The sequence below is a fragment of the Gigantopelta aegis genome, chromosome 4 (genome assembly GCF_016097555.1).
Source record: "Gigantopelta aegis isolate Gae_Host chromosome 4, Gae_host_genome, whole genome shotgun sequence".
Taxonomy (NCBI): Eukaryota; Metazoa; Mollusca; class Gastropoda; order Neomphalida; family Peltospiridae; genus Gigantopelta; species Gigantopelta aegis.
In genome coordinates, this window is record NC_054702.1 from 57664636 (window position 1) to 57683270 (window position 18635).

General features: G+C 34.3%; 1 protein-coding gene across 1 annotated transcript in view; it reads right to left on the reverse strand.

Annotated features, from left to right (window-relative positions):
* Nucleotides 1-14402, reverse strand: part of LOC121370814 (sentrin-specific protease 6-like) — a 47929-nt gene extending 33527 nt beyond the window's left edge. Inside the window, exons 1-3 of the mRNA XM_041496294.1 lie at nt 14296-14402; nt 3701-3842; nt 388-2201 (exon numbers count right to left, since the gene is read on the reverse strand). Coding sequence (XP_041352228.1) covers nt 388-2201; nt 3701-3842; nt 14296-14311 — 1972 coding nt within the window. The 5' untranslated portion in view covers nt 14312-14402. The remainder of the gene's footprint in view (nt 1-387; nt 2202-3700; nt 3843-14295) is intronic.
* Between the last annotated feature and the right edge of the window lie 4233 nt (nt 14403-18635).

Sequence of the window (18635 nt, forward strand, 5' to 3'; positions counted from 1 at the left end):
AGCAAATTTTGTACAGAAAAAGACCCCCACCATATGCCCTTTGTAAATAAGTGAAATCCATTTACTTCAAAATGACCTCTTGATTTATATTCTTGACCAATACAAATACAGGGCTAGCTCTGGCATTTGCCAAATTTGTCAACTGCAAATTTCAAAAACAACTGGCAAATGTTGTTTTAATTTGGCAAAATAATTTCATTAAATAATTGATATTTTGATAGAAAATAACTGGTTTTGTGCAATTTTTAAAGTTTAGTAGATACGTTTCTGCTGACCCACAGCTTGCCTTGAAATACCAAGGGAAACATATGTATGTATATGTTAGGGTATTTATTTCTTTAACTCATTTCAACCTTCAAATATTACTTAAATTAATGTGATACTTACCTGACCGATCGACTGTTTCAAATGTTTCACCATTCCACGATGCACATATGCGCTTTCCTGATGATGATTTAATAGAATATACCATGTCTTTTTGCAAACTGCCTCCAACCACCTTCAGGTTACTGATCACTTTGGACTGGACAGTTGCACCATGTTTCTGTTGCATCTGACCAGTTTTGAGACTCTTGGAATGTTTCACATACTGATTCTGCAGAGCATAACTCTGGTTTTCATTTGTTACAGTCGATTGTGGAATTCCCGACTGAACATACTGAGCATGTTCGTAAGGTGGTGAGCTAACTGACTGGCCACTATCTGAGAATGACTGTCTATTCGGTTGGAAATCCAGTGTCTGACTGCCATACTGTGAATCACTAGAAGAGTAGCTGCTGCTTGGGGAGAAATGTTCATACTGTGGCTGGACAGAGCTCTGACTGTGATACTGAAGTTGTGCCGATACATTATCAGCAGGGGGATAAGCATACCTAGCGTCACGATGAACAGGAGAATTCATATTATGCATGTTGGGCATTCTTAAGTTTGAATTATTGCAAACTTTTCCGCCATCATAATCATAGTAGGGACTGTTTTGCATCGGAGATTCGCACGTTTTGGAATAATCTGTCTGAAGGAAGTGTGACGGCAACCCAGTGTCATTACTCTGGCCACGTGTCAAAATGTTTTCCAGCTTGGACTTAGGGCGCACACCAAGTGAAGGTTCTGCAGAAGAAAAGCTGGGGTTCCCTCTGTTTGATGGAACCAACGGGTCAGCATTCTGGGACTGATTCAAAGAGGAATTATTGATATTCAGAGATGCGGTGCTCAAAGAATGCTGCCTTTGCTTCTGGTGATAACTCATATTCTGTCCCGCCATTTCTAAGCCACGATGGTTTACATTTGGCGAGTGCAGATTTTGTTGAGCTCGAGGTTGAAACATTTGGCTGTTGTGTAATTGGTGATGGTATGTGACCATGTTACCATGCTGCATCTGTCCTGGCTGATGCTGATACGGTATGTTTTGATTTAGAGACTGAACATTTTTGTTAACCGGATGTCTGTCTTGCTGATTTTGAGAGTGAATGTTTTGCTCATTCTGTGAATAGATCATCTGCTGATTTTGAAAAGGCTTGTTCTGGTTGTAACTGCGAATATTTGGATGTGTCTGAACACTATCAGAATGGTTCCCAGATGTCCTCAGCAGCTGCTGTTGCTGTTCACGCTGAGAGGGTATTGGGGAGTTCATGTGATTTATTTGCGAAAGTCCACCCATCTGGTTGATCTGACCAGCTCTACCTGTCGACGTGTCTGCTGCTTTAACATTGGGAGAGTCCAATAAAACATGTGGACTTTGTTGTTGAAGCAATGCTGATACAACAGATCCCCCATGCTGTGGGCTACTGCCATCAACACGTGTTTGTTCCAGCTTTGATGTCTGCCTACTGGCTTGGCTGAACAGAGATTTAGTGTTCTGGTAATCCATGGAGACAGTGCCCGTCATTGAGGATTGGGGACTCGAAGTAGGATTTTCCATGAAGTCCTGTAATGCCATGACAGCCTCTTGTGATTCTAAATAGTCCAACTGACTGCTGACGTGTTGGGAAGTAGCATCTTCCCCAACTGACCCAGAAGAGCTTTGAGAAGGATCAAACTGCTGGCTGCCACACTTGGAATAGAACTGCTGATTCGCAGCTGACTGCTTGTTTGGGTAATACTGAACTGGAACACTGGGCTTTGATGAACTATGATGGACGTAGCCAGGAAAATCCATTGCATGTTTCCACATCTGAGAATGGGATTCCTCTACTGACATATTTCTGAATAATAATAATAATAATAATAAAATATATAGCAGAAATGAAACAGTTCACCAGGATGAGACAGTGAGATGGCAAAAGGATTAACAGAATAATTTTTCACAAAGTACATTTTTTACATCAAAATCAGACATGGGAAATGGGAAATTTTGCATTATGATTTTCATCTCTTTGATAGTCTAATGCATGTAAAAAAAACTATTGACACCAAAGTACATTGATTCGAAATTCTGCATGAAGTCCCTATTCTACACTGTAACTGTGTTACTGAATAGCTCCTGAAAAATAGGGACACTTCATCTCCTTCTAGATCAATTTATAAATGACTTAACTATTAGTACATTAATATTAAAATAAATATTATCCATGTGCACAATTTATTTTGTGTTCACTGAGAAACCAGATAATGATAACATCATCAATAGAATTGTGGCTGATATTGGTGAAATATAGGTCTTGCATTTACTATCAGTAAAAATAAACTGGCATTTACTACAGAACAGTAGCTACGAAGTTTGTTTTTCTTTCTCCTGTGAAAAAGACTTGTTACAGATTCTTGTACCGTGATACAATGTTAACAATCTCAAGGGTGACGATTCTTAGGAAAAGTTAGTCTACAATGATCTAAGCATGATACATGTTTTAAACAATAAATGTATGGAAAATATTTGTAAAACAAATGCTGTACTGCGTGAACAGTAATGAATGAATGTTTAACGACAGCCCAGCAAAACAACAAACACATTATACATTCTATAGTCAAAGTGTCTTTAACTCTTTTCCTCCCATTCTCGAGATATGCAAAACTAACATAAAAAACATTCTTGAACATAGTTAAGACTTGACCAGTCTTCCTAAACAAGGCTGTTAACATTCACAGGAGTTACCTATCTTGATTCTGTGAATTGCAGAACATAGTAGAATGTAGAATAACAATCAAACACGTTCAGTGTATGTTTTCGACTGGTGTTTGTATGTTAATTGTTATTACAATATCGAAAAAAACAAAAACAAAAAATATTTCTTTTAAAACAAGTTGGACATTATTTAATGAAAGTTTAAGGTTTTTAAAGGATGTATTCACTGAAAATAACTGATGAAACTGACTTTCAGTTTGGATTACTCGTCGATGAGTGAAAGTGAAAATAAACTTCATAAAAATGCCATTTAAACAAAAGGTTTTTTTATTACAATTTTTTTTTGTAAAATATGAAGTACGTTCTTTTGTAAAAAAAATTAGGGTCATTAGACTCACTAAGATGTCCCATAACATATTATACACATTTAAAATAGTGTTACGGCAGTTATTATCTTACAATATGACGTTGAATTTGTGAACGTCCAAAATGACAAATTTCACATTGAAAACTTAGTTCAGTGATGACTTAAAGAGCTAAACATTCCTTACTGTTCATTTATCAGAAAAGGCAAAAAAGGCAAGGATGGATAGACTGGTCAACTGAAAGTATTTCAATATAATAACAGATGAAACAGCTAACTTGTCACTTGTTTCTGGACGATTCAGCTCTGGCCAGGCATCCAAGGGTACATCATGCAGAGATGCAAAAGATTCATTAGAAGTACTGAAACGGCTTGCAGTGCTCCATCCTTGATCAGATGATAGTTCTTTCTCTTCTAGTGCTGAAACATCAACAGATAATAAAGATTTGAAATTTTAACTACTGGGATATTACTTGATCAGATGATAGTTCTTTCTCTTATAGTGCTAAAACATCAACAGATAATACAGATTTGAAATTTTAACAACTGGGAAAGTACTCGATCAGATGATAGTTTCCAAAATTGCAATATTCTATTTCACCATAAAAAGAAAAAAGGTCTTATCCAACATAACTAATAAAACAGCTCTCCCCCTTTTTTTCATACATAATTTTATTGTTGTTTTATTTTTCCATACTTATTTCAATACAAAGTTGGGGTTTTTTTTTAAATGCTATGAGTCAATTACGTTAAGACATCTCTTCCCTATCAAGTTTTGTAACGCATTCCGCCAATAGTTTTACATAATTGTTGAATGACCCCATCTTCAAGTACAATTAAGTTAGGATGAGGTGATACAGTGTCCATTTTGTTATTAACATAAATAATTGTTCTCCCTAAACAAATGTTCAAGAAATGAGAAGATAACTGTAAATTAATATTATATCTCCTTCCTAGATTAATGTATTAATGTTGTTTTTTTAAAAGAAGAACACTTTTTTTTTTTTTTTACAAATCAAATAAAAGAAATAATAACACAGTATTTCTATACATTTACAGTGTACAATCTGTTAGTTGTTCGGAATTCTACAACCGGTAACTGAAATATGTCCAACAGATCAATCACTCACTTTCAATCAGTGTGATAGAACAGGATATGTTTGAAACTAGTCAAACTTGCCTACTTTGCTTCCTGATTTCAACCTGTACTTTATACGGACAAACACCATAAAACAAAAAATCATATGTTCAGCCTGAAAAAACTATAAATAAAGTACTTCACAAAATGCACTGGAAAAATGTATATATTATTTACAATGTCTCATAAAAAATAACAAATGTGCATTAAAAACATATTCCCAATACCAAAACCAAATGCTAACTGGCAGTTGTGTTTAGTTTTTCAATTAGAAAACCAATAATAATAATAATGTTTAAAGGAGGAATGGTGCAAAATAAAGAATATAATGTGGGTACAACCTCAGATCAAACTAATTGTTTTTACTCGCAGAGGCATTCCAACTAGAACACGATTGAAACTCCTTGGGTTAAATAGAGGATTTGTTGCCAGTGTTTATATGAAAAATATCAACAGTCTATTTTAATCAGTATTTGTCAAGGCTCTGCTGAGACAAATACCAATTAACTAGACAAAGTTGATATTTTACATATTAAAAAACACGAGTAGCGAATCCTATAACACTTCTGAAATAACATTTTAATTCGATATTTAGTAAATCAAAGTTATGACGTCACCTCACTGGTAATATACAGGGATGTGAGAGAGGCTTGAACAAAAAAGCTTACTGCTCACCTTCTTTCTTCCAAGTTTAGTTGGAAAAAGACCTAACTCAGGGTTAACCCTATCCATTGCTGAATTAGCCAACTGCTAATTTTTTTTCTACAACATTTAGTCTTTGGCTGATAAAATGTACCTTTAAAATGAACCACATTTTAGTAATTTTCAAGGAAATACTGTACATAGATTCATATCTAAAAATTAGCTAAACAAAAGTTTATTCCATGTGTGTCCTGCCTGCTTTCTTTCACTTTAAACATACACTGACTTATGTTAGACACTTAGGTGTAAGTATTTAGGGATCAGGGTCCCGTTTTACAAAGTGATCTTAGCACCAAGATTGCTTCATAAAATGGGGCCCCGGTCAACTTGATCCAAAACCAACTCATTCCAGTGGTTGCTCAAATTGACCCAAAACCAACTCACCCTAAAACTGGAATTCATATACCCGACACTTACATGACTCCCGATACTAAAAAGCTGGTAGGGAACACGAAACGGCATAGAGGTATTCCGCCGTTTTCCTGCTGTGTTTTGCAATGGCAACTAACCACTTAGAACGTATAACTAATCAGCAGTGATCACTATTGCTGATTTTGTTGTTGATTAGATATCAGAAAAAGTAAAACAAACAAAGACGACATAGGTTTTAAGTACATCCGATATTAAAAGAGTGCCAAAGATAAGCAGTTGAGCGTAGAAACGTCATATAACACAGGACTGTTCCGGACTAGTTCTACAAACTTTTCTACTATGGCTCCGTCCTGTGCAGCTGGCATCTTGTCAAAATCTGATGGAAAGTGAACATTCACGTGGGTTTATAAAGTCAAGGCCACTCATTTCGTGGATGAAACACAGCTGACACAGACAAAAATTGCTACATGGATCAAAACTATATTTTGAGTCGGTATCGTGTCGATGGGTTCATACTCCAATGCGATTTTAATGCAGGCTTGTTCAAACATAATTTCATACAATACAGAATAATTCATACATTAAATGAATGTAGCTAGAAGACGTTCTCTCTCACTGTCTGTCTCTCACTCTATTATATTATACAACTGAACTTGTTCATATTAAATTGGTATGTCATTTACCGAGTCGCAAATTTATAGCTTGCAAATATCAGTTGTTTTGCTGGGTGAAAATTAAAGGGGTTCATGATTCCACTCACCCCCTGTACAAATGACTACATTTGGTTAATACACTTTTGTTTATGAAAGTCAATGAACAAAAAGTCAATCTTTCATTTTTCTTTAGCAGGGATAGCTCTGGGTGAACAAAACATTTCTCCAAATTGTTCATTGAACTTAAAAAATTGCAAAAATCCAGAGTTATTTTCTAAAAAATATCAATTATTACATAAAATTATTTCGCCAAATTAAAATAAAATTTGCCAACTTTCAAAATTAGCAATTAGCAAATGCCAGAGGTAGCCAAGTTTAGTATCCTTGTTGAAACTGAATCCTCTACAAGGTTGTCTTCGTCATGGACATCTAAAATATCAGAATCTGGCATTTTTTTTTTTTTTAAATACCCATAATAAAAATAAATTTTTCCGTTTTAGCATGGCATACAAAACAGAATTTGAGTACTATACATCTAGATTTGACTATATATTGGAAATAAGGCTTCTCATTTTGATTATTCTAACAAATTACTAAATTTAAGCAAACATGTAACTGGTAAAATAGCAAAACATGTAACTCGGGACCTAATCTAGCTGGTGAAAAAAACCTTTTCTTCGCCAAAAATTACGTAGTTGCCAAGTCATTAGCAGTAGTGACAAGTCGAAGTCGCCATAATATTTTGAATCTAATCCTATTAAAAACCCAAAAAAAACCCACGCACAACAGACGTCAAGATCCTGACTTATTTAGTGTCATAGCTCACTTGGCATCTTGTCTGTTTTTACTTTGGCACCAAACTGTATATCGATGCATGTCGCACCATTTGCAATGACCAATCAAGTGTTGTTAATTCTCGGCCACATTAGATTCAGTAATGGCAGAAAATACTAATTATTATTTTCATTTTAACATAATGACCCATTACCAACTACTTAATAATATCATGTTATAATGAAACACATAATTGTTTTTGTTTAAATGTCATTACCAGATGTAGTAGTATTTTATATCAAAATATTCCGATTGGAACTGAAACACATAATTGTTTTGTTTAAATGTCATTACCAGATGTAGTAGTATTTTATATCAAAATATTCCGATTGGAACTGAAACACATAATTGTTTTTTTAAATGTCATTACCAGATGTAGTAGTATTTTATATCAAAATATTCCGATTGGAACTGAAACACATAATTGTTTTGTTTAAATGTCATTACCAGATGTAGTAGCATTTTATATCAAAATATTCCGATTGGAACTGAGTGTCAGGGCTAGCTCTAGATCAGCAGAATATTTCGCCAAATTATTTATTAAACTTCCTAATTTTATAGATACCCATGCAGTTATTTTGTAACAAAATATCAATTAATACTTGAAATTCTTTCGCCAAATTAAAATAAAATTCGCCAGTTGTTTTCAAAATTCACAATTGGCAAATTTGGCGAGTGCCAGAGCTAGGCCTGAGTGTATAATTTGGAAATTTTTTTCGAACAAACGCAGAACATGGCGAAACGTTACAAAATGTACCGATAAATGTTCACTTCGCCTATTTTTATAAACTTTCTCCCCTTTCTTTTGGGAAGTTGTAGATTAGGGCCTGGTAACTGGTAAAATTCTGTTGTTTTATTTCTACTGGATTTTAGCACTGACAATATGCAACCAGTTGTTGTCACTATCTTCTTGAGCAATCACGTTGCTACCTGAGCATATACAGATACAGTGAAACACTTGTACTGTTTAGCCTAATGTAATGCCAACAGATGAGCTTATAATTAAGCTTCGAGTTAACAGGTTTGTATTTTCTCAATGTAAAATGACAATCAGAACTCTTTTTTATTATTATTTTTTTTTTTATTTAAATATTTTATTCACCATCTTCAATATGTAACAACATTTTACAAAATGTCACCAGCACCAAAGGCAAGTTAATGTAGTAACATCTACCGATTCACATCCCAAGATATATTACTAACAACAATGTTTTTCTGTCTAGACTGGTTCAAGCTGCAAGAACAGATTTGACCAGATATCCCATCTGCTAAGAAATTCTTCATATTTATTTTTATTACAGTATGATATTCTTTCTAAAATATAATATTTGTGTATATTATATTTCAGATGCTCAAAAAAAAGTGTTTTCTTTGTAAATTTAGAGTGTTATATAAACTGTTTATTAAAAATAATATTGTTTTTGTTTTTCTGGAATGCCAAGAAGAAACTCTTTTGGAGAGAAACACACAGAGATATAAGTGGCTACTTTTATCCATTCTTGCAAACTTTTAAGTATAGAATGAACATGAGTACAGTAATAAAATAGATGCAAATAAGTTTCAACTGACTCATTGCAGAAGCTACAGTCTGGACTAATTACCTGTTTAATATCAAATAAAAACTTATTTGTTGGAAGAATTTTTTGTGTTATTCTTTATTGAAACCACTTTAACCTAGTGTCCTTTGTAATGTTAAAAACAAGACTGTTAATTTTTTTCCACCAGTTAAAGTCCTCTTTTATAACCAAATCATGTTCCCATTTACTAATATATTTTGGTGACAAAAACGAGTTTCTAATGTAATTTTTATATATATGCTGTGATCCCTTTTTGTTCTTTACAATAATATAGACATGTTTTGGCCAAAAGAAGAAGTTTTCTGAAAGGGGTTTAAGAGAGAGAGAAATGGCCATCTTTCAAATAAAGTAGCTTTTAACCCTTCAAAAATTGTGAATGGAGGATGAAACACATAAAACTCACAAAAGGTATCATAACTGAATAGGTTACCATCTAGATCAAACATATCATGTACATTTGTACTACCTCTTGAATTCCAATTAGCATAATATATAGTTTTATTATAAATTTTTATCAATGACTTGTAATAAAGTGTCACTATGTTCTTAAAAAATGCAAGAGTGTTAAACACCTCTTTCCAAAAAGTATTTGAAATCTTCTTACTGCACTGCCTGTGATAGTCATCACCGTTATTAGTAATTAATACATTTCTGGAAGGTAACTGACAGTGAAGCAAATGGGACCACAATGATTCAGGACTATTTATTAATCTTCTTACCAAGTTACCAGTAATTTCAGAGAATTTATAAAAAATTCTAGATTTACCATATTCAAGCCATCATAATCATTTGGTTGTGTTACGGTCTTTCTGGCTATATAGTCTATTGAGTTCTTCCAAATATCAGCGTAAAATAGATGATTAATAATCTTTAATTTATTTGTTTCTGGATTATGAAATCCAAGAAGAAGATGAATAAGTTTTGACAAAGCTAATGATTTTACAACTACAATTCTTCCTAACATGGTAAGCTGTCGTTTGGACCAGGAGTTGAGTAATTTGGAAATTTCATTAATTTTTTCTGTCTAATTTAAATCTACAATTTGGTCCAAGTCAGCATTAAAGTTTACTCCAAGGAATGTAAAGGTGTTTTGTGACCAGTTTAGCTGTTTATCATCGCAGTGTGTAGTTATTTGTAGCATTAGATCCAATCCAGACCACAGTAGTTTTTTCAATAATAAGTTTCAGACCAGAAAATTTAGAAAATTGTTCTATTAGACTTAAGATTCTCATTAGTGAAGCTTCTGACCCATTAAGTGTTATAGCGGCATCATCTGCTTATTGCATCATTTTATATTCATGATTATTAATTATGATTCCTCTAATTGTCCTTTTCTTATTAAGCTGGCCATAATTTCCGCACATAAAATGAAGAGATATAGGGCCACTGGATCGCCCTGCCTACAGCTGCGCCCAACAGGAAAGAAGGTGGAGAAATAGCCGTTTTGAATTACTGTTAAATTACAACCGTAATTCATTATGTTCACCCATGTTATAGTGTCTGGACTAAAGTTAAACAATTTAAGCATTTTCTCGATGAATCTCCAAGATACCGAATCAAAAGCTTTTTCGAAATCAACTAGCAGGATTAATGTCGGAATATATTGTTTTCACTAGTATAATGCATCAAATCATAGAATAATCTAATATTTTCTGCTATGCATCTTCCTGGTAGAAAACCCTTTTGATTTTCACATGTATTATTTGGTCCAAATATTTTTTTAATCTATTGGCTATACATCCAGATATATGACATGACATAGTTTACTCTATCAAGATTAATTAGATATATATAGAACATATCTGCATTAACTCGCATCTCTTTTGTCATTCAATACAATGTGTGTGTATGGATATATTTGCACATACTTGAAAAACACTGCATATGCTGGAAAATAAATAAAATAGTAGACTTTGCTCTGTTATGGTATATTACTTGCTTGAAACGCCTTTAGTCTCTTTCAATCAGACATGTATTCAAAAAAAAATTGAGGATTGACCAACATAAAGCAAGTCAATTCTGACAATCCTGTCTTTACATAAATACAACAACACCAGAAACCTAATGTGTCTGCACCCCCCTCCCTCCCAATTTAATAAAATAGCCAAAAATAGGTAAAATAAAATAAAATACATTGCTCATAATACATGTAGGTGGATGCTGGATAATGGCATACTTAATAAAACACTTTACCAGACTGTCTTTTATCCCAAAGACCCTAGATAAAGATACCAAATACTGTAAAACAGACCCCGAAAACAAATATTAAAGTGCCAATACAGGCTCCAATTTAACTGACAGTAACTGAAAAAGTACCACAATTCAGTAAAGAGCTTGTGATCTATTGTTTGTGTCCACATAACCCAATAGGCATATGTGTCTACTGCGATACATAGGCTCCTCATTAGCCTTTAAACTACTGGTACACATCCCTACATGGACGATCTGTTAAGCCAATGTGTGTCTAAAGAACCACTCAATATGTTATCCCATGATAGGTAGGCTACTATATTTATAAGTATTTACATTAATACTACAACCCCTACTTGGTTATGTATATGGCCCAAGTTGCATGGATAGACATTTCACCAATATTTCTTTTTGGCTTGTTCACCAACATATTCATTCCATATGAAATGTTACTGGTTACTTACTAATGAATAGTTAAAATAAATAAAATATACAACAGTTCAGTAAAATGAAAGTGTACAATAATTCAGTACACTGCAGCGATACACAATTAATCACCAGTATTTTTGTCACTTGTTCATTTCCCACATTATTCCGACAATATAACACGTATGTTTGTTTGTAAACATAGCACATAGAAAACAATGTAGGCATTTTAAGTCATTGAACTCAATACCGGGTAAGATTTTCCACGGATCAGATGTTTTATTTCAAATTTCTAAAATAGCTGTTGTGTCAAGCAGACGAATTCTCGTTAGAATGTTTTTCTCCTTTCTGATCTTGTAAGCAATCCTGACTAACTTTCTTCTGGCTTTCTTTAACATTACTGTAAGATGTGTGCCAACAGTTATTTTAGTTGTTTTCAAGCGATAAGCTGAATTTAATACCAAATCTCTGTCGGCCTGGTGAACAAATACAACAATGTTTGGTGGAGGTCCAACCGAGACTTCTTCACCTCCCACCTGGGCTGGGTATAGTCCAGCTTTCCTGATTTCTCCGAGGCATATGATGAACATTTATAAGGAACATTTCCCTAACTTTCGTGCTGTCCAACATAAGGTTTTGAGTAAACAATTTGCGTATAACCTTTTCCGAATCCTCAATTTTTATATTTCCTTCCAAGAGGGGCCCATAAATTAAAAGATTTCGTTTGTGGTCATGTATTTCTAATCTCAATTGTTGCTTTTCCAGAGTTTTAATTCTTTTCTGTATTTTACTTTCAACAAAGTTCAATCGTTTGTTTACATCTTGTATGTCCTTGGTATTTTTTTCTGTATCGAACATAATGCCATCTAGCTTTTCATTTAATCCTTTCTTCACCCGTCATTTTTTTAAACTTCGGAGCCAAGTTCAGACATGATGTCTGCTTTCATTGAGTCCACTTTCTCGTTTTTATAGTTTTATGTCAAACTTAAGAGCCAAAAGGATATCCTTTTCAGTCTCTACTGGATATTGTCGCGTTTCTCTGTGACTTTTGCTTATTTTTGCTTGTGCCCGTGCACGCGTTAAGTTCACCGATTTATATTGATTGAAATAAATAATAAGTTTATTCGCATTTTTTATTTATATGGTTACACAAAATGTTAGTCGGTTGTCTTGCAAACACTCACAAAAGCACTACAGTACTCACAAATTGTTTTCTTATTTTCCATAGTCAAGTAAATTACTCAGCCACATTCTACATTTCGCCTTTCTTTAATTTCATGGAGCATGTGCACGTTCGTGTGCCGCTTGTGACATTCGAAAAAACATTTACCTATGCTCTTTTCCTTGAATAAAACAGTCAATTAATTGAAGTCTTATGCCTGTAGTAATTATTGGCAGTTATTCATATTTTGCAAATGACTCACAAATGGTGACATGCTTTTCAAAAAACTTTACACAAATCCTGGCACTGGGAGAGATGAGAAAGATGAGAGTTCAACGAAAATGTGATTGCCTCATACCACCCACATGACTGGAAGTCCTACTCAATCTTTTTTTTTTCAAGTTCAGAACTGATTACTATTAGTGCTCAGATCCAAATTCCAATGAGGTGTTTTATCTTTGGATTTGATTCATGACAAAAAGCTTATTTCTTTTTAGGGCTACCTCTGGCTACCAATTGCAAATTTTAAAAGCAATTGGTGAATTTGATTTGAATTTGGTAAAATAATTTCATATAATAATTGACATTTTGTTAGAAACTGTTTCTATAATGATGTGGCAATACAGTATCGTATCACGGTACGTGGGCCACGATATGATACATCGATTCAGGACAGCTGTATCACTATACAATATGATACATTCATATTTTAATAATTTTGGGTAAAAAAGTTGAAGCAGAAACTTATGAACATCAGGGCTAGCTCTGAGTAAGCAAAACCATTCGCCAAATTTTCTTTAAATGTGCAATATTATTTTTCAATAAAATACCAATTATTACATGAAATGTTTTCTCCAAATCAAAATAAAATTTGCCAATTGTTCTTAAAATTTGCAATTGGCGTATTTCAGAGCCAGCCCTGAACATGCATGCAGTATTGGCATACGTATCGTATCACGATCTCCTGTATCGTTACGGCTTTAGTTTTTGTAATGTTTGAAGTTAATTGGGCAAAATGTTCTACTTACCCTGAGCTAGCCCTACCTTTGATGTCAAATTTGCAGACTAAAATCAATCTCCTCATAGTGTGAAAACCCCACTATTGTCCACTGTGAAATAGCAGGGTGAGTAGTAATGAAGGTGGGTAAAGTAAAGTGTATCAGAGTGCAGAAAAATAAAGTGAAGTGGGAAAACATTAAAGTAAAGGGGTCGACAAAAGGTGAGCACAGTGCCTCCCCTCCCCCAAATGGACTAGTCAGAACATATGAATACCATAATTTGGCAGTCTTTGTAATGAGAAAATTCAAGGTGACATGAAGATAACTCTCCTAAAATGGTGCTAGGTGAGCAATTATATGCAATTTCATATTGTAAGATGTTGGGAGATGCCTTAATGTAGGCTAATTCCTGATTGCCAATACCCTGCTTTTTTTGAATGGCAAGAAATAATTAAAATATTGTTTAAAACCAATTTTAAATACAATTTATTCAATATTGCATCCTATCAATTTTGCACTCATATAATAATATTTCCACTGGAGTGTGGAGAGGAGCAAAAACCATCACTCATATTTTCAGGTGAAGACTGATCAGGGAGCTGATTAACCATCGGGACAAGTTATTTGTGGGCGAGCTGGTTTGGGGGGCGAATCGACCAGCATACAGTATTTGCCTTTGCAGCAGCAGAGTGCACCATAGTGACAACCTATCAAAATGGCAAATAGTACAAACCTTAGCATATGTATTTTCCACAAACTATTGGGTAAAAACATAAATACCAACATTAAAACTGTTGAATTAATGTGCATTCTAACAATACCTTTCAACAAGTCCATTTCAATTCACTCATCGTGGTTAATTTTGGCAACAAATTGTGCACAAATCACGAAAATTTTCACCGGATTTTGGCAAATAATGTATACCCACTTCTGGTTGTCGTTGCAACTTTACCCATTTTAATGTACTAAAACGTATATGAATATTTTAAAATCAACAAAATTTAAGCATAAACATCAAACTTGTTGTTTACATGAGTATATAGTTAATTAAAAGAGATGTCAACAAAGGTATTACGACATTCAGTTGGGAAATGGATCCATTTTAGCCTCGGTTATTTTCGTGTGTTTGTTATATTCGGAACTTTTCGGAATTAATCAACCGAGTTTTACGGATACTAACAAAAAGGAAAGGAATGTTTGTTTAAATGATACCTCAGCACATTTTTTAAATTTATGGCCATGTCGTGTCTAACATATGTTTATTGCAACCCACGCCCACCACATAGGCTACTTGTAATTGAACTTGTATGGAATATATTTTATGTGAATTTTTTCATAAACAGGATAGCTTATAATAACCATTGATACTTGTTGGGACTGGGATGGTGTGGAGTTTATTTTTTATACAAAAAACTATAAACTCTTCAAATTTGAAGTTTTCTTAAATTTTGAAGAAAAAGTAAATATTATTTTGCTTAATAAGACCCCAGCACCTTTTAAATATGGCAGTTTGATGTCTGGTTACGGGTAGGCCCCATGATGGAGGAGCTAGAAAACTACTGCTTCCAAGAATCCATGTAGATTATCCCTAACAAACAGAAAAAGGGATCTTTCATATGGACAGCACATACCACAGCCATTGATTTATCATGTGAGGGAATGGTTGGGATGGAGTTAAAAGCAATGGATTCACTGAGATAATTTATCCTGACCCATGAAACCTCACTCCTACAGTGGTGCTAAATCTTATACAGTAAAGGAATTTCTGTTTAAAGATATCTCAGTACAATCTTTAAAGTCTGGTGGTAAAAGTTCTACCCATACATGGATATAGGAATCACAAAAAAGAAGAAGTTTGTTTTGTTTGACAACACCACTAGAGCACATTGATTTATTAACTACAATGTATTAGCTATTGGATGTCAAACATTTGATGATTTTGACATATTATAGTCTTAGAGAGGAAACCCGCTACATTTTTTCATTATTGGATCGTTTATATGCACTATCCCACAGACAGGACAACACATACCAGAGCCTTTGATATATCAGTTGCAGTGAACTGGCTGAAATGAGAACTAGCCAGGATCAATCTTAGACTGACTGCACATCAGGTGAGTGCTTCACCATTAGGCCATAAGCTGCCTCTAGGTATAAGACGATGACAGTGACTGGGAAGGAGACAGCTATGTATTTGATTTTCAATGGGGAAGGGGGAGGAAGTGGCAATGCATTATTTTCAGAGTTGAGAGGAAAAGTGCCCCCTGTACCCCCCTCTCCTGCTTCAGACACCTATTTCCTTAAGATGCTTACATAGGTTACTCATTACAATTAGCAGCTAGGATCCTCAGTATAAGCAGATATGACAAAGAAGAAGTTTTTTTTTTAATGACACCACTAGAGCACAATGATTTGTTTTTCATCTGCTATTGGATGTCAAACATGGTAATGTTGACAGTCATAGAAAGGAAACCGATTACATTTTTCCATTAGTAGCAAGGGATCTTTTATATGCACCATCCCACAAACAGGATAGTACACACCATGGCACTTGATATACCTGTCGTGGTACACTGGCTGGAATGAGAAATAGCCCAATGGGCCCACTGATGGGGATCGATCCCAGATGACCGCACATCGAGCGAGCCTTTACCACAGGGCTACGTCCCGCCTCTTTTTTGTGTAAGGACATCATTCTGGTAGATGTTAGCTATTATTTGTGATGCATTTGTAAGACTGTGTTATTTAGCTTAAGATATAGGGTAGCGTTTGTTTCAAGTTTGGTTAATGGTCTTCACTGTGTAGGAATGTGGGGGGGGGGGGGGGGCATGTGCCTGTGGTCTTTAATGGCCTTCAGCTCTTGAATTTTTATTTTTTTTTATTTTTTTTTGATAGTCCTTAACCATATGTCTGACGCCATATAACCGTAAAATGAAATGTGTTGAGTGCGTTCTTAAAACATTTCCTTCCTTCCTTTTTTTAAGAAAAAAAACCTTTGTTGTACTTCTGGGTGAAACTTATACATGTAGTATCTTTCTTAGAATATTCATTTATTTATGTCCATCTGGATATTGATTGTCCAAATATTTACAGAATTTCTAAACAGGGTCTTGATCTGATGGTTTGGCATGTGCTAAAAAAAATTATACCTTTAACAAAGTCTTCATAAATATCTTCTAAACATGCCTCCTGTTGAACTGTACAATGTTTTATAGTTCTGAACACTTCAACTAATTACCAACATAAGCATTTACTAGTCTTCAGATAAAATCTGTAGATTTTGGGTAGTGAAGTACAAGACAAAAGTGTTCAAGTGATTAAATAAACTGCCACTGATGTTCACCATTGTGACCATGGTCCGGAGAAGGTAATTTAAAACTTTGTTAATATTAGGTTCAAGTTTCTCTAATTGCCTTTTACTCTGGAATCCTTTAATGAATAGCAATCATATTTAATATGAATGTTCCCCAGATGACTCTTTCAACTGCATTTGAAACAGAGTTAAGTTTATCAAATTGTTTTTAATTCTAAATCCCATCTAATGGATGGCTATCATACTAGATATATATATATACTGAATCAAAATCAAAACTTCATTCTTAAAATATAATTATTTAAGTTATAAGCTATGCTAAGTTGTCTGTATTTTTTAATACTGTAATGACAATTTCTAAATTAAACCACATACCTTGTGAAGATGGTTAAATCTGCTGTTCTTGCAATATATACCTCATTCAGTGAACCCATTGTTACACCCCCCCCCCTCCACATCCCAATATTATGTGCTCCTTGACTGCAGTGCCAATTTTTTTTTTAAATCACACATACACACACACACACACACACACACACACACACATCTTTAGCAATTTTGTAAATTGGATCACATAGCCGAACCTGTATATAAAGGTCACTCAAGTGATGTGGCAAAAGTGGCTGTTATGGACAGGTGGCTGTTATATACAGGTAAAGAAAAACTCATATAAAATAATTTACAATAAAAAACCCAACTACTAAACTGGAATGCATAAATTATCAACAGTCGTCACAAAAATATAAAATAAGAGAGAGAAAAACATAATTTTTACTATATAAAAATGTTATTCAAAGCATAAAATTAATATTTTGTTGAAACTCACTCTATTATACACCTTTTTAAAAAAGTAATTAATCTTTGATGGATTTTCACTACATTCTGTTACCTATCAAATTAATACACGACACGCAAAAAGTTGCAGGAAAGAAATCATTATACATTAACAAACGGGCCAGTTTGTCAGTGTGTAATGGCTAAACAAGCATCGTGGCACACTGTCGCAACTGCTCATTAACAGCAGCAATCACACATCTTGGAATACACTACTTGTCAGTGTTGATAGGTCAAACATATGTTTAAGTTCAATGTAAGCCTTACTTCAACCAATAACAAGTAGTCTTTCAAATTAAATGACCAACTACAGTAGGCCTATATCATACAGATAAAAATGCAAATACAATTAATGATGCACTGGAGCATGTACCTGTTTTGTTTCAACTTAAGTAAAACAATAACTTTATATTGTGACTGGTACAGGCCAATACTTATATATATCTTGTGACAATTATTGCATGTTCAACTGTCTATTTTGGGCAAAAATGGTGGTGATTATAATTTTGTAGCTATTATATCAGGTTCAACCATTCATTTTGGTCACAAAATAGTGACTGCTGACCACACTGAACAGGTGGCTGTTATATACAGGTAAAATTAAGAAAGAAATTCATTGGGTTGGATTTATGGTGGCCGTTATATACAGGTGGCCATTAGAATAGTTTCAACTGTATACAGCAAAATTAAAGTTTCAACCAGCAACCAACTAAGGGTATGCAGGTTTTAAAATTAGCTTTCTGGCAAATTAATAATAAAATGTATTTGCCAATTTCAACTGTAATTTGCATATGGCTATTTGGTGAATGTCATCTTACACCTATGTTGTTCCATCTCTATTCATTACAGGAAACTTGCTACAATTTTTCATCACAAGCACAAGATCTTTTATATGCACTTTACTAGGGTCTCCACGGGTACTCGGGCACGGGCCAGGATATAGCTCAGTGGTACAGCGCTCGCCTGATGCACAATCGATCTAGGATCCCATTGGGCTTTCTCATTCCAGCCAGT